The 24,646-nt window shown below is 41.5% G+C and overlaps 1 protein-coding gene across 1 annotated transcript; it reads left to right on the top strand.

Moving 5' to 3' along the window:
• Positions 1-17: 17 nt before the first annotated feature.
• C25H1orf131 (chromosome 25 C1orf131 homolog) lies at positions 18-24,522 on the top strand. Its single transcript, XM_010591011.3, has 7 exons — positions 18-198; positions 1,819-2,162; positions 20,060-20,116; positions 20,875-20,970; positions 21,106-21,192; positions 21,760-21,812; positions 22,862-24,522. The coding sequence occupies exons 1-7, from the start codon at positions 111-113 to the stop codon at positions 22,998-23,000; spliced, it is 864 nt and encodes a 287-aa protein (XP_010589313.3). The 5' UTR covers positions 18-110; the 3' UTR covers positions 23,001-24,522.
• The last annotated feature ends 124 nt before the right edge of the window (positions 24,523-24,646 follow it).

The following is a 24,646-nucleotide window of genomic DNA, read 5'->3' as shown; positions in this document are numbered from 1 at the left end:
CAGGACGGAAGCCGCGTGGGGACGTGCCGCGAGCGCGCAGTCCCGCCGGGAACCCGGAAGCAGAGGCGTGGACCAGTCCGGGTTTGGGTTCCCCAGCCGAAGACCCCACGATGGCGCGGGAGGAGGAGCTGACATCTCGCGCGCCTGCCAGCTCTCAGACGCTGCTGGACACTCTGCTCCAGAACCTCTACGACCTTGGTGAGTATGGAGCCTCGGGAGTCCACGTGGAGAGCGGACTTGGGAAGCTAGGGTCTACTGTGCATCAGAAACTGATAGGAAGGGTTTTCCAACTCGTCCGACCTAGTTCCGACCCGCTCCTGGGTCTGAGGTTCCCTTTCTCCCGCCCCCTCGATCGGCTCTGTTGAGTTATTCTCATGAATCAAGCCTCCAACTCTTCCCTGAGTGTGCAGGACCAACTTGGTTACTTTTCAGAAATACCAGGATTTTCATAGTTCACTGGGGTGGTTTACGGACAACCCGGGACTCTCGAAATAGCCCACTTTTTCACTTCTTTTGGATCTCGCTGACGAGACCTGCCTGACCCCAGTGCCTTGGTCTACCTGGTTACGTTGGGGCCTCAGGCCAGTCATCAGTAGCCTCGTTGGGGCCTCAGGCCAGTCATCACTAGCCTCATCATTCAGGTGTCCCTGGGTGCAAGGACTCCAGAGACGTTTTTCACAACCTTTTTTAGGTAAGTTGGCCGGCCTATGCCCTCCTTCCTTTATTTTAATGGGAACAGGAAAATTAAAAAAAAAAAAATTATTATTAAAGATTAGCAATGCATCGTACTCTTCAGTAGGAAGATGGTCCCTCACACTCAGAAGAGCTTGCCCAAGGAAAGTGCAAATCCCTTGTATATGCACCAGAGATAATCATAACGCATTAATATGTTTGGAGCCCTGGTGGCGCAGCGGTTAAGAGCTCGGCTGCTAATCAAAAGGTTCACAGTTCCAATCCACCAGGCACTCCTTGGAAACCCTATGGGGCACTTCTACTCTGTCCTATGAGTCAGAGTCCACTTGTTAGCAACAGGTTTTAGGTTAGCATCTTTTAGGAATGAACATATTTCTTAAATTTATAAGGTGGTGTTTCAAAAGCTATTTTTAGAGAAGGTGCTCAAAATTCTAAGCTCACCTAAACAATATGAATAACAGCTTGAAAGTATTGAGAATTTACCATATACTACTTGCTTCTTATGCGTTTACTCATTTAATTTTCACAACAACTCTTTGAAATAGATTCTTTCTTTATCGATTTACTGTCTATGCTGTCATTAGCCCTTGTTCTGTCAAATGTAGAAACAAGCAGTAGAGGTTAAAATATTTGCTGAAGGTTACCTAGCTAGTAATTTGCAGAGCATAATGCCAGTTTTCACATAACAACCTGGTCTTTGGAACCTAACCATGTCACTAAGTGATGAGTGGGTGTACTTGTAACCTTGGAAGATGTTAAAAAGGAGCATGGGCTGCTATGGCAGTTGTTTTTGGTACAAAGCATGAGCCAACTGGGATTACTAGTCCCCAGGACTGTTGCCATGATGACACTTTGAGTAAAAACCAAGGTGAGGACTAAAATAATTGTGCTAATGAAAGTCAATGACATGAATGTAGTTACCAAGGAAAGGATTACTGTGTATTTCGGAGTCTATACATTGTGCAAATACCATGCTGTTTGGAGGAAAACAGTAGTTTATTTCTTTGTGTGTACTTCTGGGTGCTTATAACTGTGGCATATGCACACGTGCATCCATATGGTTTAATATTGGTTACAGCTAAAACCAAAAATATTTATTTTTCCTTTTGATGTTTGAACAAACAGGGGAGAGGAAAGATGAAACAAAACAGAGACGGATCAAAAACAAAAGGGAAAGCAAGAAGAGAGATTTGAGCACCACACCAGTGTTGGCAGCGGGACCAGCTCTTCCACTCGATTCTCTTGGAAGAGGCCAAAGGAAAAGTGCTTCCAGCTTCTTCAAGGAACTCAGGGAAGAGCTGCATTGTTCTTCTGCTGTGACTCCCACACCTTTCCCTTCAGAACCAGAAGTCCTTGCTGCAAAATCTCCGTCTCCCCTGAAGAACAACAGGGAGCTAGTAGAAGTGATAGAATTTCACAGCAGACACCAAAAAAGAAAACTGAAGCCTGCCCAAGATGAGAACCCAAAGGTAATGAGGTGGTTTGTTTATATACCTGTACAGTGAAACTCGATATTGGGGTATTAGGCGAATAACTTTAGATTCCACATGACCATCCTCAAACTTGTAGACTTGCTGCAGAGACTTATAGGACTCAGAAGTTGTATGCACGGTTACAATTTATTACAGAAAAAGGATACAGAAAAAAAAAGGGAAAGAGCGCATGGGGTAAAGTCTAGAGGAAACCAGGCATAAGCTTCCAAGTCTTTCCTTCTAGTAGAGTCGCAAAGCATGTGCTTAAGCCCTCCGGAAACAACATGTGACAACACGTGCAAAGGTGTTGTCAACCAGGGATGCTCTCCTGAGCCTGATGCCCAGGGTCTTTACTGGGGGTCAGTCACATAGGGATGCAGTGCTTGCGTGACTGGCGTCAGTTACTAATACTCCAGATACCCAGAGGAGAAGTATGTGTTAACCATAAACCACAGTGTTAGTATGAACTATCTGAACAAACTAGTACAGTGTGACCCAAGGCCTCAGTTAGGCAAAAACACTTTTATCGCATGGAATATTTTAAGCTTAGTTCCCAGGAGCCAGTCAAGGGCTAATCTCGAAAACACAACTGACTTGTGAATGTGTAGGGTTTGATAAACCTAGACCTTTGAGTTAACCCTTTCCCACTCGCAGGTCCTTCTGCTTGAATAGTGCTAGGGAAAATTCAGTCATTCGACTACTGTTTTTGGTGCTCCTACTATGTGCCAGCCGCTGTTCTAGACACTGGGGATAAAGCAGTAAACAAGAATATACAAAAACCTCACCCCAGTGGAGCTTGCATTCTGGTGGGGAAGTGGTTTGATTTCACTGAGCACAAGGGAGGTGTGGTTACCCATCAAAACTGTCTCTTTTCTGCAAAAAATCAAACCCGTTGCCATCAAGTCGATTCTGACTCATAGCAACCCTACAGGACAGAGTAGAACTGCCTGGATATCATAATGGCTTTGTCAAATCCATTTATTAAAATTGAGATATTCCGTTTGTGTAGCATTCCTCATGTCCTATAAAAACTTTGTCAAAAAAGAAAATTAGAGTTAATTTCCTGTGACTGCCGTAACAAATTTCAACAAACTAGGTGGCTTAAAAACAACGGAACTTTATTCTCTCCCAGTCCTGGAGATCAGAAGCCCAAAATCCCATGTTGGCAGAACTGTACTCTCTCTAAAGGCTCTAGGGAAGAATCTGTTACTTGCTTCTTCCAACTTCTGGTGACTGCAGGCGTTCCTTAGCTTGTGGCCACACCACTCCAATCCCTGCCACATCTTCATGTGTGTGCTGAGTCTCAAAGTCTCCCTTTCTTTCTTTCTCTTGTAAGGACATCTGTCATTGGATTTAGAAAAAAAAAAAAAAGCCCACCCTAAATCCAGGATGATCTCCTCTTAAGAACATGTCATGGATTGCATTGTGTCCTCCAAAAAATATATGTCAACTTGTCCAGGCCATGATTCCCTGTATTGTGTGATTGTCCACCATTTTGTCATCTAATGTGATTATCCTATGTGTTGTAAGTCCTACCTCTGTGACGATATCGAGGTGGGATTATTGGCCGTTCTGTTTTAACGAGGCAGGACTCAATCTACAAGATTAGGTTTTTAAATCAATCTCTTGAGATATAAAAGAGAGAAGCGATCAGAGAGACAGGGGGACCTCATACCACCAAGAAAGTAGCGCTAGGAACAGGTGTGTCCTTTGGATCTGGGGTCCTTGCACTGAGAAGCTCCTAGTCCAGGGGAGCCCTGAGAGCTGACAGAAAGAGAAAGCCTTCCCCTGGAACGGATGCCCTGAATTTAGACTTCTAGCCTACTAAAAAAAAAAATAAGTTTCTGTTTGTTAAAGCCTTCTACTTGTGGTATTTCTGTTATAGCAGCACTAGATAACTAAGACAGATCCTTAATTACACTACAAAGATCATTTTCCCAAATATGGCCTCATTCCCAAGTGTCAGAGATTAGGACATGGACAGATCTTTTTGGTGGCCACGATTCAACCCACTACAGGCTTAGTTTGGCTTGTGTTGTTGTTTATGGAGGCATGCTGGCGCCCAGGGTTTACTACATCTTTTATGTGGTTTTGAAAACAATCTGTGTAATCTCTTATAGAATTCATTTAGAACTGCATATCAAACTCAAAAGCATCTCTTCCTCAAATGTTACTAGTATATTCTGTAATCCCATCTACCAATTTAGGATTCTAGGTCAGCTTCCCAACCCTTACGTATGCTTCAACATACTGGGGCCCTGGGAATTGACACAGGTGGATCAAGAAACGGATCCCCTTGGCCCATGGGACAGCCAGAGACCCCATGCTGATCGTCCCTGGTTACCCCAGTGTACCATACAAATATTAGTATTTTCTGTGTGTGTCATGAAGTAGAAAAGGTTGGGAAATCCTGCTTTGCAATATAATGCCATGTTTGGAGAATTAAACTGATAGAGCAGTTAGGCATCCCCCCTTGGTTTCCCCAAGTGTCTTAGACTTCAGCTTCTTCTTATACTCATTCACATTCCTGTTTATAAAATGGAGAGTTTTCTGAATAGAGAGGACAAAAGAATCGGCATTGAATGAGTCTACATTCCATGTCTTTTATAATAGAACACTTGGAGCAGGCTGTCCAATTGTCTTTTTCTTCCTGCTCCAAATGAGCCCTTTTTCATTCCTGGTGGCTTTTTTCCCCCAAGAACCTCAGTTCATTCTTAGTTTTGCACTTCTTGACCTTTATTATACCTTAATGAATCTTTTTCAGTTGCCCTTGGTGCTGTGTCCTTTCCTCATTTTTTACTTTATCTTCTGACACATGGGTACGTCTCAGTGGCGGAGCCAGAATGTGCTCTCAGTAAAAAAAAAAAAACAAAAAACTTCAGAATGTTGATGTTGCAACGTGTAAATAAATGCAAATTAGTATAATACTAGTTATTATGACACATTTTGGGTATAGGGAATGCCAGGTAAAAGGATAGTAAGTCAGTTGGGGCTAATTATGCTAAGAATTTGTATGTAATGTATTAAAATACGTTTGTAGTCCCTGCTCTCACTACAAGCTTATAAGCCATTTTAGAGCAATTCGGACAGACATGGAATCAGCAAAAATATATCATAAAATCATGATAGCTTCCATTTGTCAATCACGGAATCACCTGATCATCTTTGAAGAGCACTTGAGGAAGGAAGAGGTGCTGGCGAGTTGGACAACAACCAGCAGGCCATGCCTGATGCCCAGAAATGCCCTTTTTTCCCCAGATCTTGGGCTTCTGCCGTCAATACTGTGGTTAAGCTGCAGTATTTGTTAAAATAGGTTTTCATGAGTTTACCTGAGAGCTTAACCACCATTTATATAACATTTTACCTATTCCAAATGTCTAACCTACAAATGAACTTTATGATAATTTGTTGTTGTTGTTAGGTGCCGTCGACTCAGTTCTGACTCATAGCGACCCTATGCACAACAGAACGAAACGCTGCCTTGTCCTAAGCCATCCTTAAATCGTTGTTATGCTTGAGCTCATTGTTGCAGCCACTGTGTCAATCCACCTCGTTGAGGGTCTTCCTCTTTTCCGCTGACCCTGTACTCTGCCAAGCATGATGCCCTTCTCCAGGGACTGATCCCTCCTGACAACATGTCCAAAGTATGCAAGACACAGTCTCGCCATCCTTGCTTCTGAGGAGCATTTGGGTTGTACTTCTTTCAAGACAGATTTATTTGTTCTTCTGGCAGACCATGCTATATTCAATATTCTTCACCAATACCACAATTCAAAGGCATCAATTCTTCTTTGGTCTTCCTTATTCATTGTCCAGCTTTCACATGCATATGATGCCATTGAAAATACCATGGCTTAGGTCAGGCACACCTTAGTCTTCAAGGTGACATCTTTGCTCTTGAACACTTTGAAGAGGTCCTTTGCAGCAGATTTGCCCAATATAATGGATCTTTTGATTTCTTAACTGCCACTTCCGTGGCTGTTGATTGTGGATCCAAGTAAAATGAAATCCTTGACAACTTCAATCTTTTCTCCGTTTATCATGATGTTGCTCATTGGTCCAGTTGTGAGGATTTTTGTTTTCTTTAGGTTGAGGTATAATCCATACTGAAGGCTGTGGTCTTTGATCTTCATTAGTAAGTGCTTCAAGTCCTCTTCACTTTCAGCAAGCAAGGTTGTGTCATCTGCATAATGCAGGTTGTTAATGAGTCTTCCTCCAATCCTGATGCCCCATTCTTCTTCATATAGCCCAGCTTCTCGAATTATTTGTTCAGCATACAGGTTAAATAGGTACGGTGAAAGAATACAACCCTGACGCACACCTTTCCTGACTTTAAACCAATCAGTATCCACTTGTTCTGTCCGAACAACTGCCTCTTGATGTATGTAAAGGTTCCTCATGAGCACAATTAAGTGTTCTGGAATTCCCATTCTTTACAGTGTTCTCCATAGTTTGTTATGATCCACACAGTTGAATGCCTTTGCATAGTCAATAAAACACAGGTAAACATCCTTCTGGTATTCTCTGCTTTCTACCAGGATCCATCTGACATCAGCAATGATATCCCTGGTTCCACGTCCTCCTCTAAAACTGGCCTGAATTTCTGGCGGTTCCCTGTCAATATACTGCTGCAGCCGTTTTTGAATGATCTTCAGCAAAATTTTACTTGCATGTGGTATTAATGATATTGTTCTATAATTTCCACATTCGGTTGGATCACCTTTCTTGGGAATAGGCATAAATTTGGATCTCTTCCAGTCAGTTGGCCAGGACGCTGTCTTCCATATATCTTGGCATAGATGAGTGAGCACCTCCAGCGCTGCATCTGTTTGTTGAAACATCTCAATTGATATTCCATCAATTCCTGGAACCTTGTTTTTCACCAATGCCTTCAGAGCAGCTTGGACTTCTTTCTTCAGTACCATCGGTTCTTGATCATATGCCACCTCTTGAAATGGTTGAATATCGACTAATTCTTTTTGGTATAACGACTCTGTGTATTCTTTCCAACTTCTTTTGATGCTTCCTGTGTCGTTTAATGGAATCCTTCACTATTGCAACTCGAGGCTTGAATTTTTTCTTCAGTTCTTTCAGCTTGAGAAATGCCGAGCGTGTTCTTCCCTTTTGGTTTTCCAACTCCAGCTCTTTGCACATGTCATTATAATACTTTGTCTTCTCGAGAGGCCCTTTGAAATCTTCTGTTCAGTTCTTTTACTTCATCAATTCTTCCTTTTGCTTTAGCTGCTCAATGCTCAAGAGCAAGTTTCAGAGTCTCCTCTGACATCCATCTTGGTCTTTTCTTTCTTTCCTGTCTTTTCAGTGACCTCTTGCTTTCTTCATAGATGATGTCCTTGATGTCATTCCACAACTTGTCTGGTCTGCGGTCATTAGTGTTCAATGTGTCAAATCTATTCTTCAGATGGTCTCTAAATTCAGGTGGGATATACACAAGGTCGTATTTTGGCTCTCGTGGACTTGCTCTGATTTTCTTCAGTTTCAGCTTGAACTTGCCTATGAGGAATTGATGGTCTGTCCCACAGTCGACCCCTGGCCTTGTTCTGACTGATGATATTGAGCTTTTCCATCGTCTCTTTCCACAGATGTAGTCAATTTGATTTCTGTGTGATCCATCTGGTGAGGTCCATGTGTATAGTCACCGTTTATGTTGGTGAAAGAAGCTATCTGCAGTGAAGAAGTCGTTGGTCTTGCAAAATTCTATCATTCGATCTCCAGCATTGTTTCTGTCACCAAGGCCATATTTTCCAACTACTTATCCTTCTTCTTTCTTTCCGACTTTCACATTCCAATCGCCAGTAATTATCAGTGCATCTTGATTGCAAGTTCGATCATTTTCAGACTGTAGCAACTGATAAAAATCTTGTGTTTCTTCATCTTTGACCCTAGTGGTTGGTGTGTAAATTTGAATAATAGTCGTATTAACTGGTCTTCCTTGTAGGCGTATGGATATTATCCTATCACTGACAGCGTTGTACTTCAGGATAGATCTTGAAACGTTCTTTTTCACGATGAATGCAACACCATTCCTTTTTGAGTTGTCATTCCCAGCATAGTAGACTATATGATTGTCTGATTCAAAATGGCCAATACCAGTCCATTTCAGCTCACTAATGCCTAGGATATCGATGTTTATGTGTTCCATTTCATTTTTGACGATTTCCAATTTTCCTAGATTCATACTTGGTACATTCCAGGTTCCGATTACTAATGGATGTTTGCAGCTGTTTCTTCTCATTTTGAGTCATGCCACATCAGCAAATGAACTTCCCAAAAGCTTTACTCCATCCACATCATTAAGGTTGACTCTACTTTGAGGAGGCAGCTCTTCCCCAGTCATCTTTTGAGTGCCTTCCAACCTGGGGGGCTCCTCTTCCAGCACTGTATCAGACAATGTTCTGCTGCTATTCATAAGGTTTTCACTGGCTAATGCTTTTCAGAAGTAGACTGCTGGGTCCTTCTTCCTAGTCTGTCTTTATGATAATATCCCATGTATAATGCAGTAGCTATAAAAATAGTTTGACAGGAGATTGTAGGTAAGAGATCATTCATTTATTTACAAGTAATTACTGAGTGCTTCCTAAGTCCACTGCCCTCAAAGAGTATACTATTTAGCAGTGGAGGCAGGCAAGGATCCAGGTAAATTCATAACTGAAAGGACAACCCTGAGAATAAGAATCAGCACAAAGCTGGTTCCTATGATACGGACGTCCGATATACCTCCATTCTCAAACTTCACCACCATTTCTGATACCAGCCTTTCTCTCCATGGCACTCGTCCTCCGTTGGGCTCCGTAATTCATTGCAGCAGCCACAAAGAACTCATGGAAACACCATAACTACAATAACAACTTTAATGACAGGAAAGATATAAACAAGGAAGTGTATAAGGCAAGGTCAGAGAGTGGTCCCCAGAACCTCAAAGTCTCAAGGAGACCTGCTTACTCTTGTCAACCAGGAACTCTCCAGTGATGTCACTGTATGGGCTCTGCTGTTGGCTGCTCCTCTCAGTGGGCTCCTGGCTTTCAGCTGGGTGGGATTCAGACTTTACACTCTGGTGCCACTATTTGTGTTCACTTGTCTCCGCCCTTTCTGGTACTATCGCAGCCGCAGACTTTGTCACCATTTCAGATTTATCTAATCTAGGAGGGTCATAGTGCCAGGTCCCCGTGTCCAAAGGACGCACTCCTCTGCTGGCTCTTGTCGATCGAGAGACCCCACCCAAGCCTGTGTTTTAGGGTTTTTATCTGTTACCAAGCAGGCCCCCAGCCAATCCATGTAGAGGTCAACTACTGGTTGGCCCCCACTGCCAATCTGTGTAAAGGTCAGCACAGGCAGTGCTCAGAAACCAGGAACAAAAGGCCGAATTGTTTTCTGGTAAGCTATTCCCCACAATGCAATAACATAACTAAAAAGAGTTTTAAGTTCTCTAAAGGAAACAGATAGGGTCCCGAGAGTAACATGCAGAACCTACTTTAGATGCATGGTTGCGGAAGGCTCTAGAGGAGGTGGAATTTGGACTGGGGCTTTATTAAAGGGTGCTAGTGGGGCAACGGATTTGGTTTTAGTGGGGCAAGAGGAGCCCTTTTGCACAATGGTTAAGCACTCAGCTGCTAATTGAAAACCGACCAGCACCTCCATGGGAGAAAGAACATGTCGATCTGCTCCTGTAAAGACTGCAGCCTAGGAGACTTTGTAGGGCAGTTCTGTCCTGTCGTATAAGGTCGCTATGAGTTTACTCGTGGGCAAGTGACAACAATGGAGCAAGGAAGAGCAGCCTGGGCAGAGAGAAAAGAGCATTGTAAAGGCCCTTGGGTCTGAAAGCTTGCCGTGTTCAAGGAGCTGAAAGAAGACTGATGTGGGCAGGACATGGTACAGAGTGGTGTGAGCTGATAGGAGAGAGTGGCTGTGGCCTGGTCTTGCTTGGTCTTGTAGGCAGTGGTGAGGCATTTGGATTTTAGTTTTAAGTACATAGGAAGCCACCAAAGAACTTTAAGCAGGGGCATGTGATGATCTGATTTATGTTTTAAAAAGATCACTCTGGCCCCTAAGTGGGGAGGAGTAGCAGAGGCCTGAGGGGACTGGGTTAGGGGTTTGTTGCAGTGGTCCAAGTTCAGAATAGGGTGGCCTGGACTTGTGATTTGAGGAGCAAGTGGGGTTCTGTAATGGGTGCAAGGCTGCCTGTGAGGACAAGAATTTTTTTTTTTTTTATTGTGCTTTAAGTGAAAGTTTATGAATCAAGTCAGTCTCTCACACAAAAACTTATATACACCTTGCTACATACTCCAAATTGCTCTCTCCCTAATGAGACAGCCTGCTCCCTCCCTCCGCTCTCTTTGTGCCCATTTCTCCAGCTTCTAACCCCCTCTACCTGCTCATCTCCCCTCCAGGCAGGAGATGCCAACATAGTCTCAAGTGTCCACCTGATCCAAGAAGCTCACTTCTCACCAGCACCCATCTCCATCCCATTGTCCAGTCCAATCCCTGTCTGAAGAGTTGCCTTTGGGAATGGTTCCTGTCCCTGGGTCAACAGAAGATCTGGGGGCCATGACCACCGGGGTCCTTCTAGTCTCAGTCAGACCGTTAAGTCTGGTCTTTTTTACGAGAATTTGGGGTCTGCATCCCACTGCTCTCCTGCTCCCTCAGGGGTTCTCTGTTGTGTTCCCTTTCAGGGCAGTCACTGGTTGTAGCTGGGTACCATCTAGTTTTCTGGTCTCAGGCTGATGTCTCTGGTGTATGTGGCCCTTTCTGTCTCTTGGGCTTGTAATTACCTTGTGTGCTTTGTGTTTTTCATTCTCCCTTGGTCCAGGTGAGTTGAGACCAATTGATGCATCTTAGATGGCCACTTGCTAGCATTTAAGACCGCAGAAGCCACTCTCCAAAGTGGAATGCAGAATGTTAATAGATTTTATTATGCCAATTGACTTAGAAATCCCCTGAAACCATGGTCCCCAAACCCCTGCTGCTGCTACGCTGGCCTTCGAAGCATTCAGTTTATTCAGGAAACTTCTTTGCTTTTGGTTTAGTCCAGTTGTGCTGACCTTGCCTGTATGTGTGTTGTCTTTCCCGGCACCTAAAGTAGTTCTTATCTACTATCTAATTAGTGAATACCCCTCTTCCACCCTTCCTCCCTCCCCTCTCTCATAACCATCAAAGAATATTTCCTTCTCATTTTAAATCATTTCTTGAGTTCTTTTAATAGTGGTGTTATACAAAATTTGTCCTTTTGCAACTGACTAATTTCACTCAGCATAATGACCTTCTAGATTCCTCCATGTTATGAAATGTTTCACAGATTCATCACTGTTCTTTATCGATGTGTAGTATTCCATTGTGTGAATATACCATAATTTATCCATTCATCCGTTGATGGGCACCTTGGTTGCTTCCATCTTTTTGCTATCGTAAACAGTGCTGCAGTGAACAAGGGTATGCGAATGTCTGTTCATGTAAAAGTTCTTATTTCTCTAGGATATATTCCAAGGAATGGGATTGCTGGATCGTATGGTAGTTTTATTTCTAGCTTTTTAAGGAAGCACCAAATCGATTTCCAAAGTGGTTGTACCATTTGACATTCCCACCAGCAGTGTAGAAGTGTTCCAATCTCTCCACAGCTTCTCCAACATTCATTGTTTCGTGTCTTTTGGATTAGCGCCAGCCTCGTTGGAGTAGAATGGAATCTTGTTGTAGTTTTGATTTGCATTTCTGTAATGGCAGTGGGTTTTTAATGGCTAATGGTCGTGAGCATTTCCTCATGTATTTATTAGCTACCTGAATGTCTTCTTTAGTGAAGTGTCTGTTCATATTTTTTGCCCATTTTTTAATTGGGTTATTTGTCTTTTTGCAGTTGAGTTTTTGCAGTATCATATAGATTTTAGAGATCAGGTGCTGATGGGAAATGTCATAGCTAAAAACTTTTTCCCAGTCTGTAGGTAATCTTTTTATTCTTTTGGTGAAGTCTTTGGATGAGCATAGGTGTTTGATTTTTAGGACTCCCAATTATCTAGTTTTTCTTCTGCGTTGTCTGTAATGTTTTGTACACTGTTTATGCCATGTGTTAGGGCTCCTAACGTTGTCCCTATTTTTTCTCCCGTGATCTTTATCGTTTTAGATTTATATTTAGGTCTTTGATCCATTTTGAGTTGGTTTTTGTGCATGGTGTGAGGTATGGGTCTTGTTTCATTTTTTTGTAGATGGATATCCAGTTATGCCAGCACCATTTGTTAAAAAAACTGCCTTTTCCCCATTTAACTGCTTTGGGGCCTTAGGACGAACATTCTTAAGAAATAAAAGTCATATGTGGTTTAATATGAACCCTGGTGGCATAGTAGCTAAGCGCTACAGCTGCTAACCAAAAGGTTGGCAGTTCGAATCCACCATATGCTCCTTGGAAACTGTATGGGGTAGTTCTGCTCTCTCCTGTAGGGTCGCCATGAGTCAGAATTGACTCGATGGTGACGGGCTTCATTTTTTTTTGTTTGGTTACTTGGCCCCTAGAGGTAATGTTTATCAGTGCTATTTCTCCACCCTTAGTATTGGTCCATCTCCACATTCACTGTCCTTGCTTGATGAGTTTGAGTCCCCTTCTTGGCCTAGGTAAAGAAGAGATAAGAAAGATACGATAAAAATAATACAACACTGTCCTGTAGATCCGAAGTGACCCTTGTATTCTATAGCCTGGACTGAGGTATACGTAGGCTGCTTCTGAGCTATGTAACTAAGAGTGCTGATTATTTATATTCATTAAAACTCATTCATCATCTCACTTAACCCTCAAAGTTCCTGTTACCTGCCTTCATGTTACAGAGAAGATTGATGCCTGGAGAGGTTAAGTAGCTTGCCTGCAGTTACACAGCGACCCACACCCCTAATTCTAAAACCTCTGTAGCCCTGGGAAGCAAAAGTTGATTGGTTGGTTGTTTTCTTTCTTTTTACGTTTGGTACACAGTTATTTTGCAGCAAAACCTGACCTAAACTGATGTAATGCTTTTTAAAAATCATTTTTGTTTATCTGATTTTGGCATGAATATTCATAGATGTTGCTGCAGAAGTATTAATGTACTTAGTTATGTGTTTCTGCCTTGGATTCTACTGGAAGTAGTTTGTAATGTATTTAATACTCAGTATATTCATTTTTTTTTTTTTTTTATATTCATAGTATTACCTTTATAAAATGTAAAGGCTTCTGAATTTTTAAGATGGAATCTGACCCTAAGGCTTCCAAGTAAAGGACTGTACATCTAAAATAAGTGCCAGAGCTCAGATTCAAGCCCCAGGCTTTTTGACTCACAAGCCTGCGAACTTTACTGCACTGTTGTCGTTAGGTGCCATCGAGTTGATTCTAACTCAGAGAACCTGCGTACAACAGAACTAAACACTGCTCAGTCCTGTGCCATTCTCACAGTCATGGCTATGTTTGAGCCCATTGTTGTAGCCACTGTGTCAGTCTCTCTCATTAAGGGTCTTCTTTTTTGCTGCTTCTCTACTTTACCAGGCATGATGCCCTTCTCCAGGGACTGGTCCCTCCTGATTAACATGTCCCAAGTACATGATATGAAATCTCACCATCCTTGCTTCTAAGGAGCATTCTGGCTGTATTTATTCCAAAACAGATTTATTCATTCTTCTGGCAGTCCATGATATATTCAATATTCTTTACCAGCAACATAATTCCAATGCATCAATTCTTCTTCAACCTTCCTTATTCACATGCATATGAAAAAAAAAAAAATGAGGTGCTTGAAAATACCATGGCTTGCTTGGGTCAGGCACACCTTAGTCCTCAAAGTGATATATTTGCTTTTTAAACACTTTTGCAGCATTTTTGCCCAATGCAATACATTGTTTGATTTCTTGACTGTTGCTTCCATGGGTAGTGATTGTGGATCCAAGTAAAAAGAAACCCTTGGCAACTTCAGTGCTTTCTCCATTTATCATGATGTTGCTTATTGGTCCAGTTGTGAGGATTTTGTTTTCTTTATGTTGAGGTGCAGTTAATACAGAAGGCTGTACTCTTTGACCTTTGTCAGTAAGTGTGTCAAGTCCCCTTCACTTTCAGCAAACACAGTTGTGTCATCTGCAGGTTGTTAATGAATCTTCCTCCAATCCTGATGCCGGGTTCTTCATACAGTCCAGCTTCTCGGATTATTTGCTCAGCATACAGGTTGAACAAGTGTGGTGAAGGGATACAACTCTGGTGCACATCTTTCCTGACTTTAAACCACGCAGTATCCCCTTGTTCTGTTCAAATGACTGCCTCTTGGTCAATGTACAGGTTCTTCATGAGCACAATTAAGTGTTCTGGAATCCCCGTTCTTTGCAGCGTTATTCATAATTTGTTATGATCCATACAGTCGAGTACTTTTGCACAGTCAATAAAATGCAGGTAAACATCCTAGGTATTCTCTGCTTTCAGTCAAGATCCACCTGACATCAGCAACGATATTCCTGTTTCCATGTCTTCTTCTGAATCTGGCTTTAATTTCTGGCAATTCCCAGTCAAAAAGTTGCAACCTCTTTTTGAATGATCTTCAGCAGAATTTTAATTGTGTGTGATAGTAATGATATTGTTCGATAATTTCTGCATTCTGTTGGATCACCTTTCTTTGGAATGGGCACAAATATGGATCTCTTTCAGTCATTGGCCAGGTAGTTGTCTTCCAGATTCCTTGGCATGCACAAGTGAGCACTTCCAGCGCTGCATCTGTTTGTTGAAACATCTTAGCTGGTTTTCTGTTAATTCGTGGAGCCTTGTTTTTCGCCATTCCCTGCAGCACAACTTGGATTTCTTCCTTCAGTACCATCAGTTCTTGATTACATGCTACCACCTAAAATGGTTGAACATCAGCCAATTCTTTTTGGTATCCATATGCTCTGTGTATTTCTTCCATCTTTTGATTCTTCCTGCATCATTCAGTATTTTCCCCGTAGAATTCTTCAGTATTGCACCTCGAGGATTGAATTTTTTCTCCAGTTCTTTTAGTCTGAGAAATGTTGAGTGTGCTCTTCTCTTTTAGTGCTCTAACTCCAGACCTTTGCACATTTAATTATAATACTTCGTCTTCTCAGGCCACCCTTTGAAATCTTCTGTTCAGCTCTTGTACTTGATCATTTCTTCTGTTCACTTTAGCACCTGATGTTCAAGAGCAAGTTTCAGAGTCTCTTTTGACATCCTTTTTGGTCTTTTCTTTCTTTCCTGTCTTTTTAGTGACCTTTTGCCTTCTTTATGTTTGATTTCCTTGATGTCATTCCACAACTTGTCTGGTCTTCAGTCATTAATGTTCAGTGCTCTTAAAAAAATTCAGGTGGGATATACTCAAGGTCATACTTCGGCTCTCGTGGGCTTGTTTTAATTTTCTTCAGCTTCAGGTTGAACTTACATGTGAGCAATTGATGGTCTGTTCCGCAGTCTACCCCTGACCATGTCCTGACTGATGGTATTCAGCTTCTCCATCCTCTCTTTCCACAGATATAGTCAGTTTAATTCCATCCGTTTTCCGTCCGTGAGGTCCATGTGTATAGTCACAATTTATGTTGTTGAAAAAAGGTACTTGCAATGAAGAAGTCATTGGTCTTGCAAAGTTTTATCATGCAGTCTCTGGTATTGTTGCTATCACCAAGGCCATGTTTTCCAGTCCTTCTTTTTTTCCACCTTTTGCATTCCAAACACCAGTAATTATCAGTGCACCTTGATTGCATGTTTGATCAATTTCAGACTGCAGAAGTTGGTAAAAATCTTCAATTTCCTCATCTTTGGCATTAGTGGTCAGTGTATAAATTTCAGTAATAGTTTATTAACTGGTCTTATTACACTGCAGAGCTAGAATATAGATACTGAGTTAGGGTCTTTGTCCTTTGATTAACTCATATGCACTGTCATGGATTGAATTGTGTCCCCCCAAAAATGTGTGTATCAATTTGTTTAGGCCATGATTCCCAGTATTCTGTGGTTGTCCTCTATTTTGTGATTGTAGTTTTATGTTAAAGAGGATTAGAGTGGGTTGTAACACCCTTACCAGGTCACATCCCTGATCTAATGTAAAGGGAGTTCCCCTGGGGTGTGGCCTGCATCACCTTTTATCTCTCAAGAGATGAAAGGAAAGGGAAGCTAGCAGAGAAGGGGGGACCTCATACCACCAAGAAAGAAGCACTGGGAGCAGAGCGTGTCCTTTAGACTTGGAGCTACTGCACAGAGAAGCTCCTAGTCCAGGAAGATTGATAAGAAAGACCTTCCACCAGAGTCAACAGAGAGAGAAAGCCTTTCCCTGGGGCTGACATCCTGAATTTGGACTTTCAGCCTACTTTAGTGTGAGAAAATAAACTTCTCTTAGTTAAAGCCACCCACTTGTGGTATTTCTGTTATAGCAGCACTGGATAACTAAGACTTGCACTGACCTAGAATTTTGCCATCACTAGACATACAGACATCCTCTCACGCTGTTGCCAGAGAGCTTGCTCTTCGCCCCATTCCGCAGGTTCTTAGTGCCTTCATATTGCTCTGCAGTGTTTAGATCACTCCACAATGCTCTACCCAGAAATGCTTCACTCTCCAGTGTTACCCCTTAGCTTTATACCTTATCACACTCCTGTTCTTTTTAGATCCAGTATTAAATAGGTGTTAAGAGGAAGGTAATCTAATTGAGGTAATTTACATTCACTGAGGTATGAATAAGGAGCCCCGGTGATGCAGTGGTTAAGCACTTGGTTGCTAACTGAAAGGTTGGCGGTTTGAACCCCCCAGCTGCTCTACAGTAGAAGGATGTGGCAGTCTGCTTACATAAAGATTTACAGCTTTGTAAACCGTATGGGGCACTTCTACTCTGTCCTGTAGGGTCACTATGAGTCAGAATCAACTTGATGGCAAGGGGTTGTAAGGTATGAATACACTTCTCAATTTTCCTAAAAATGTTTGCATTTTGAAAAGAAAGTACTTCTTTATCCAGCTAATCTCTAATTGGAGAAAAGTTGTACTATGTAATTAATGGGCTAAAAAAAAAAATCAGAGTAGTGAAGGAGAAACAATTTTTGGTCACAGACAAGTTCATTGAGTCTCGCGGGCTGCTTGTTGTCATTGTCACCCCACACATTTTCCCACACCGTTCTCTTTTTATATCTTCCTTCCTTCTTTCTTGCCTAACGTACAGATTCTTAAAAGCTCCACACATTTCTTCCTCCCATGGGTGGGACAGTAAGGCTATATAGTCAGGATAGGTTAGGCTACAGTTTGATAACAAATAATTCCTACATCTCAGTGACTTAAGGAATCCCAGGTTGCACAGATAGTTAAGTGCTCCACTACTAACTGAAAAGATGGGGATTTGAACCCACCCTTAAGGTGCCTTGGAATAAAGGCCTGGTGAACTGCTTCCAAAAAGCCACAGCTTAGAAAAACCCTATGGAGCACAGTTCTACTCTGTAGCAATGGGGTCGCCATGAGTTGGAATTCACTCAGTGGCAGCTGGTTTGATGTTTTGGTTTCTCAGTGATTTGAAAAGCAAAAGTTAATTTTTTTCTCATGACACGTGTCAGTCAAGGATTGGCAGGGTTAAGGTACTCTGCTGCACACTGTTTTCATCCAGGGACCCAGGATAGTAGGTGTTCTACTTTCTGGAAGGCCAGTAATTACTTTGGTGAAGGGAAGCGGAGTTGATAAATGGCTCTTAAAGAGCCCATGTGGAAGTAGCATACATGTTCTCGATTCACATTTCTTTGGCCAAAGAAGGCCATGTAGCCATGCCTAACTTCAAGCAGACAGGGAAGCACAGTTCGCCTGAGTGCTGAAGTAGAGGAGGACCCAGTATTGTCTGCAGGAAGTAATGCCTCCTACCAGCCACAGTGAGTACGAGGAGAAAGAAAACAGAGGAACCCACTGACAGTTTCTAAATCAGGGAACGCATTATCAATAGCATACTGAAGTGATTTTAAATCTGTGAATAAAGTAAAACGTATTGATGGGTCATGCTAATAGACTCAGAGTCTATGAAATAATTAGTTAAGAACTGCCCCCCAAATGTTTGTGTTTATTATAAACAAGGGTGCAGACCCCAGACCAGTTCTCAGAAACATATCAACAGATACAAAAAGCTAAGACATATCTAGTGAAATGTTGACAGATGGTTGGGGAACACCGAGTTCTCTGTGACCAGGCCAGAGCTGCCACTTGCGGACCCAGCTCTTCCCTTGGTGTGGATGGATCCCAAGCCCAGGTGTCTCCACAGCCAGGATGAACGGGAGCCTGAGTGTGAGGAGCTGGATATTTGGTGTGGCCAGTGTTGGACAAGCAGGGATGAGCAGAGGCTAGACTGCCCTCCTCTGTGTGTCAGAGGTGTCAGCCTCACAATAACTATCACAATTAGTCAAGAATTATTACAGGGCTTAGGTCCTCTAGATTGTCTGTCCTCATGCTGATCTAGTAGTAAGTCAACCTAGCACATGTCACCTCTCCAGATGGCTAGAAATCTGGTGTGCCTGAAAGAATTGCCCGGCTTAAAAGAGGCTAGTTAGCCGTTACTTCACTGGGTGAGTGAGAGGGAAGAAAAGAGAAAATTATTTAAATATTCAGAAAAGGTAATAAATATTTCGTGGGATTTTGGAGTTCTGTGAACTGTATGTACATATTGTTTGTATACACAGTTTTTTTTTTTTTTTTATTGTAGTTGCCTTAGTCATCTAGTGCTGCTATAACCGAAATATTACAAATGAATGGCTCTAACAAAGAGAAGTTTATTCTCTCACAGTCCAGTAGACTAGAAGTCCAAATTCAGGGCATCAGCTCCAGGGGAAGGCTTTCTGTCTCTGTCGGCTCTGGAGGAAGATCCTTGTCATCAGTCTTCCCTTGGTCTGGGAGCATCTCAGCACAGGAACCTCAGGTCCAAAGGACGCGCTCTGCTCCTGGTGCTGCTTTCTTGGTGGTGTGATGCCCCCCTGTCTGTCTGCTCGCATCTCCCTTTTATATCTCAAAAGAGATTGGCTTAAGGTGCTATCTAATCTTGTAGACCTCATCAGTATAACTGCCACTAATCCATCTTATTACATCATAGTGATAGGATTTACAACACATGGGGAAATCGCATCAGGTGACAAAATGGTAGAAAATCATGCAGTCATACAAGGGAATCATGACCTAGCCAAGTTGACAGATATTTTGGGGGAACACAATTCAATCCGTGACAGTGGTAAATACATATATAACAAAATATTTTCCATTTCAACATTTTTTACATGTCTAATTCAGTGACATTAATCAATTCATGTTCAACCATCACCACACAATTTGTATTTGAGGGTCTAGATGTGTCCCTGAAATCATCAAGATTTAATCCATTGTTTTCAGAAGTAGTATTACTTTTTTCACACTAAATGGATTAGATGTGTATGCCAATGGAAAAGATACTCTAACTTCAAAGTAAATGTAACTTTTTTCTAGTCGTGGAATAATGGCTAACTCTGTGGGGCAGTTCTACTACGTCCTGTAGGGTCACTATGAGTCGGAATCGACTCGACAGCAACAGGCTTGGTTTTTGGGTTTTATACCTTCTACAATCCCTGCCCAGTTATCCTTTCCTAAATCTTCTTTAATCCCTCCCCTCGAGTTTTCTGTGTGTGGTTCATGAGCTACAAACATTGCCTTCTGTTCTTTACTTTTTTCTTAGTTTATCATCAATGCTTTCTTAAGCTTTGGGACCTTAAAAAATTTTTTTTGTCCATTTTTCTTCTCCTAGCTATTAATTAGGCTTTTGTGTAGCATGCTTATATTATCGTGTATGGTATTTAGGCATCAGGGCCAGTTTCAAGGCTTTTTAAGACATGTCTGGTCTGTTGGTAATAGATGCTTTCGTGATAGAGGAACAGATAATCTTAATAAGAATTTTTTTTTCCAGACTAAAACCAGTGTCCTTGAGAAAGATGTGGATATACAAGAATTTAACTTAGAAAAGGTACGTTCTTTGAAATTGTTAATCTGCAGCTTTTTTTAAAATAATACCAAAAAAAAAAAAAGAAGAAAGAATATGTTCAAATATCTAACAGATGCAGAAATGGTTAAGTAAATTACACTGTATTCTCTTGATTGAATATTATGCAACCATTTAAAAAAGGGTGGTTCTGTAGACTATGGGACTGCAGTGCCAATGACGCAATGGTAAGTAAAAAAAGCAGAAATGTGTATAGTGTGTGATTGTAGCTAGGTTTTTTAAAATGCACAAGAAAAAAGACTAGGAGGAAGTTATTCAACTGCTAAAAGTGAATATTGGTGATTTTTCCTTAAAAAGAAAAAACAAGGGTCTGTGTTTGAAGCTGCTATGATAAATGGTTTCTAAGTATGAGGAGGTCCATTTGGAGGGGTGCTGTTAAGTTGAAATGACTGCCTTTATGGGTAATAGCCTGTTTCACAGATCATCCTAAAGTCCTGCAGGTCTCTCTTACTGATTTATACAGAGATGATTCTTTGCTTCAGCTTTCCAAATTAAACACGGGAGGAAGAAGCTGTGAGATGATGGTAACATTGCAGGAGAAGCTCCATGGAGCTCCTTAAACCACAGCAGGATTATTGCTAATCGTAGTCATTGCAGGCCATGAGGGTACATAAAAATACTTAACGTACAGCGCCTATCTAAAATGCTGTATTCCTAGAGATGTGTTCCTTCTGTGGAATGGTTGGAATGTACTTGGGTCTCCTCCTGTTTTGTGTCCACAGGCTCGTTTGGAAGTGCACCGATTTGGAATCACGGGTTATGGAAAAGGAAAGGAAAGGATTCTGGAACAGGAGCGTGCTATTATGCTGGGTGCTAAGGTGAGGGTCTGTTTCTGCCTTCCGTCACTAGACAGGACTATGGACAGGGACGAGCCATGGGCAAGTCAGGGTAAGGGACGCTGAGAAGTTTCTGCAAAGTAAAAAATGATATGTGTCTTTTTTCTTTCATTTCAGCCTCCCAAAAATAGTTATGTTAATTACAAGGTTTTGCAGGAGCAAATCAAAGAAAAAAAGGCAGCAAAGGAAGAAGAAAAGAGAATGGTAGGTATAATATCCTTTTCTTTATTGTATTAAACTGAAACAGGAAGATAGGTGCAATTTACCACCATCTGCCCATCTAACTCTGTAAGAAATCTCGGGAATGGTGGGGTATAATGAGCAAACTCTCACCGCTTCTTTCAATCAGCTACACTTTGGTATTCTGGCGTATTTAAATGAAAGGTTTGCTTTGAAAGTAACAACTTCCTGTTCCAATAATGCAAGTTACTTTGTCCTTTTCCCTATCCTCAATCATCTTTTACGTTTTGTGTTGTATGGAACACAAGGGCCTGTAAAAATCCACAAGGGGAATAGCTGTTACGCTCCCCTCCCTTGACCCAACTTGGGAGACTTGACATCTCTACTGTCAGTCTTATCTGGAATGGCCTTTCACATTCTTGAAAGGGTTTCAGCGTGAAACTTTGAGTCTATTATGTTGAATATGCCCACTAGAAAAATATTAAAAATAAATAATGGTATGTCAGTGGCTTTTGATCACAAACATCTTGCCTGTTTTCTAATCTGTTACCCACTACTGACACATGTATTAATCTAAAATTCTGAAATCAGGCCCAGGACACAGATATTTTCAAGAAAAAGAAGAGGAAAGGTCAGGAAGACAGGTGAGTGACACTGTTAGGTACTAGAATCGGATGACGTGGGTGAGCCTGTTGATGAGTTCTGAAAATACTGCCTTGAGGTTGTGCAGTGTTTCTAGCCTGTTACAATGCTTCACTGCCTAATTTTATCAAATCAAGCCCTTTAATGGGGATATAGGATCAATAAGTCACCCGAGATTAAATAACTACCCCAGAACAGAATCAGGGCCCCTCTCCAGTCCCCCAGTTCACTAGTGGGAAAGCTGAGACTGACATTCCCAACAGCAGTCTCCGTTTCCTGCTAGGAGGACCTCCAGATCGGACAGCCCGGTCTCAGGCTGCATTGCCCATTCTTTGACATACCACGTAAGGGGGAACACTGTAATTTTAACTAATGAAACACTGATTTTGTTGTTTTATGCGTGTTTCTTAGCTTTTCATCAAGTGCCTTTTTCCTCTCTCCTTGAATGAATGTTTCAAAATTGACTTATTGTAACCTTTTTTGTTGGACTTCTGGTGAACTCGTACATGCCATAGGTGGTCATTTGTTCTGGCCGCATATATCTACCTAGTGAGTGCCTCCTATGTGCCAGATACATAGGTGTGTGAGGCATTAGGGAGACAGCTGTGATCAAAGTGATGGTATCCCTACCCTCATGGAGCTTACATTTTAGTGAAGGGAGATGAACCAGAACATGTGAATAAATCAAATCTTGGCAGGTACTAGCAAGAACCATGAAGGTGTTGAAATAGAGCATTGTGAGAGAAAATAACTGAGGGTGACCTGGGAAGTCACTCTAAGGAGGTGACACCTGAGCTCAGAACTGAGGAGGAGGCAGCCTGGGAAAATCTGGTAGAAAGTTCCACACAGAAGAAACACGTGCAGAGGCCCTGGGACAGGCAGGCTCTTGGCATGTTTAAAGGACTGCAGGAGGCCAGTGAGGCTACATGTGGGGAGAGGGCCGGGGGAGAGACCTGGGTGCAGGCAGGGCTGAGAGCGTGGTGGCCTTGGTGGTGCTGTGATTCTTCTTCTGAAGTTTGACTGTCTTACCCGCCTCCTACTTTCAATACAGGAAATCCCAAAAGAAGAAATCGGCACCCAGTATTTTGTCAAGTGGACGGGTTGGACAGGTTGGCAAATTCAAAAATGGCACATTGATTCTGAGTCCAGTTGATATCAAGAAAATAAATTCTTCCAGAGTGGCTAAATGAAATACTTTATACACTAAAAAGAGGAGTGGAAATGTGCCATCTGGCTGAGACTGGGCGACTACAAGACTTGAAGATGACTCTTACTTACTTCACATTTCACAGACTACTTTTTTATATTAGAAACAAAAATAGAAATAATACATTTCAAGTCACTCAAGTGTCTGTTTTTTGGTGTTGAACATGTTGGGCCAACTGTAGTGTAGTATAAAGCAAGTCTACTGAAGATAATGTTTAATATTTCCCAGCAAGGCTCACTCTTGTTTTGTTTTCACTAGTGTTTTTTGCATTTGCATGTAACATAGTTTTTCAAAATTTTACTGTTTTGTAACTGCTAATAATTAACATTAAATTCTGTTTTAAATTCTTTAACGATTTAATATTGTTACATCATGAAAGAACTAAGAATATGGTAATTTATCAACTGTTTTGTAGAAAAGGCAGTTTTAATTTTCAGTCTACCAAGTATATAAAATCTACTTTGTAAGAAGTTATTTAAATAAAAAGTAACTTTTGTCATATATATGCCTGTGACTATTAAGTAACACAGCTAATGATTTTCGCTCATATCCTAGGACTTTATTCAAGTGAGTGTTGTCTCCTTCAAAGCAGTCACCTTGGGAAGCTGTATGTAGATTTTTAATGGTATTGCTTTTGCCCAAAGCTTATGGCACATTAAAAAAAAAATTTCAATGATGATTATCAATTTTGTCTTTTTTTTTTTTTTTTAATTGCCAAAAAACTTAAATCCAAGCCTAGTAAATAAAGTTTTGGGCAAAAAAAAATCAGGAGGATATAAATAACTGACTTTCTTATATGACTTCTAAATTGACTCTAAGGGCATTGCCAAATGAGGAACTCAAAAATGTTTTGAAGAGTGTAAGCAAAACTGGAATGAGTGTTTTGTTTTCCTGGTTTATTTTGAAAGGCAGCATTCACTAGGATGTATTTTGGTAATTTTTAAGAATAGTTTTTTTTTATTTTAAAGTCTAGCTCTCAAGCACAACCAAGAAAAAAAATCTCAGGAGCTAGAAGTGATCTATTTGAGTAGAGGAACTCTGAGCTGGGTCTTGAATGTTTAACCGATTTGTTGATTTTTATCGATGCAACCACTGTTTACACTGTGTTCAGAGCCTGTGCTGGGCACTGTCCTTCACAGTGAGGAAGACTGCACGTGTCCTGCTGTATAGAGCTGAGTAGTTATAAAGAAAATGTTCTACATTCTACTTTGGTGAGTAGTATCTGTGGTCCTAAAAGCTTGTGAGCAGCTATCTAAGATACTCCATTGGTTTTACCCTGTCTGGAGCAAGGGAGAATGAAGAAAACCAAAGATACAAGGGAAAGATTAGTCCTAAGGACTACTGGACCACAAGTACCACAGCCTTCACCAAAATGAGTCCAGCACAACTAGATGGTACCTGGCTACCACCACCGACCACTCTGACGGGGATCACAATAGAGAGTCCTGGACAGAGTGGAGAAAAAATGCAGAACAAAATTCTAACTAAAAAAAAAAAAAAAAGACTCACTGGTCTGACAGAGACTGGAGAAACCTTGATAGTATGGCCCCCGGATACCCTTTTAGCTCAGTAATGAAGTCACTCCCGAGGTTCACCCTTCGGCCAAAAATTAGGCCCATAAAACAAAGT

Source organism: Loxodonta africana, chromosome 25 (genome assembly GCF_030014295.1).
Source record: "Loxodonta africana isolate mLoxAfr1 chromosome 25, mLoxAfr1.hap2, whole genome shotgun sequence".
Taxonomy (NCBI): domain Eukaryota; kingdom Metazoa; phylum Chordata; class Mammalia; order Proboscidea; family Elephantidae; genus Loxodonta; species Loxodonta africana.
Note: the sequence above shows the minus strand (reverse complement) of the source record. Positions and strands in the feature narration are given on the sequence as shown.

What these genes read in the sequence shown, in the direction of transcription:
- C25H1orf131 (XM_010591011.3), top strand. Translation starts at nt 111, where the DNA reads ATGGCGCGGGAGGAGGAGCTGACATCTCGCGCGCCTGCCAGCTCTCAG. An exon ending in CCAGAACCTCTACGACCTTG is followed by an intron (nt 199 to 1,818) that starts GTGAGTATGGAG and finishes TTGAACAAACAG; the next exon opens with GGGAGAGGAAAGATGAAACA. An exon ending in AGGAAGAAGAAAAGAGAATG is followed by an intron (nt 21,193 to 21,759) that starts GTAGGTATAATA and finishes TTCTGAAATCAG; the next exon opens with GCCCAGGACACAGATATTTT.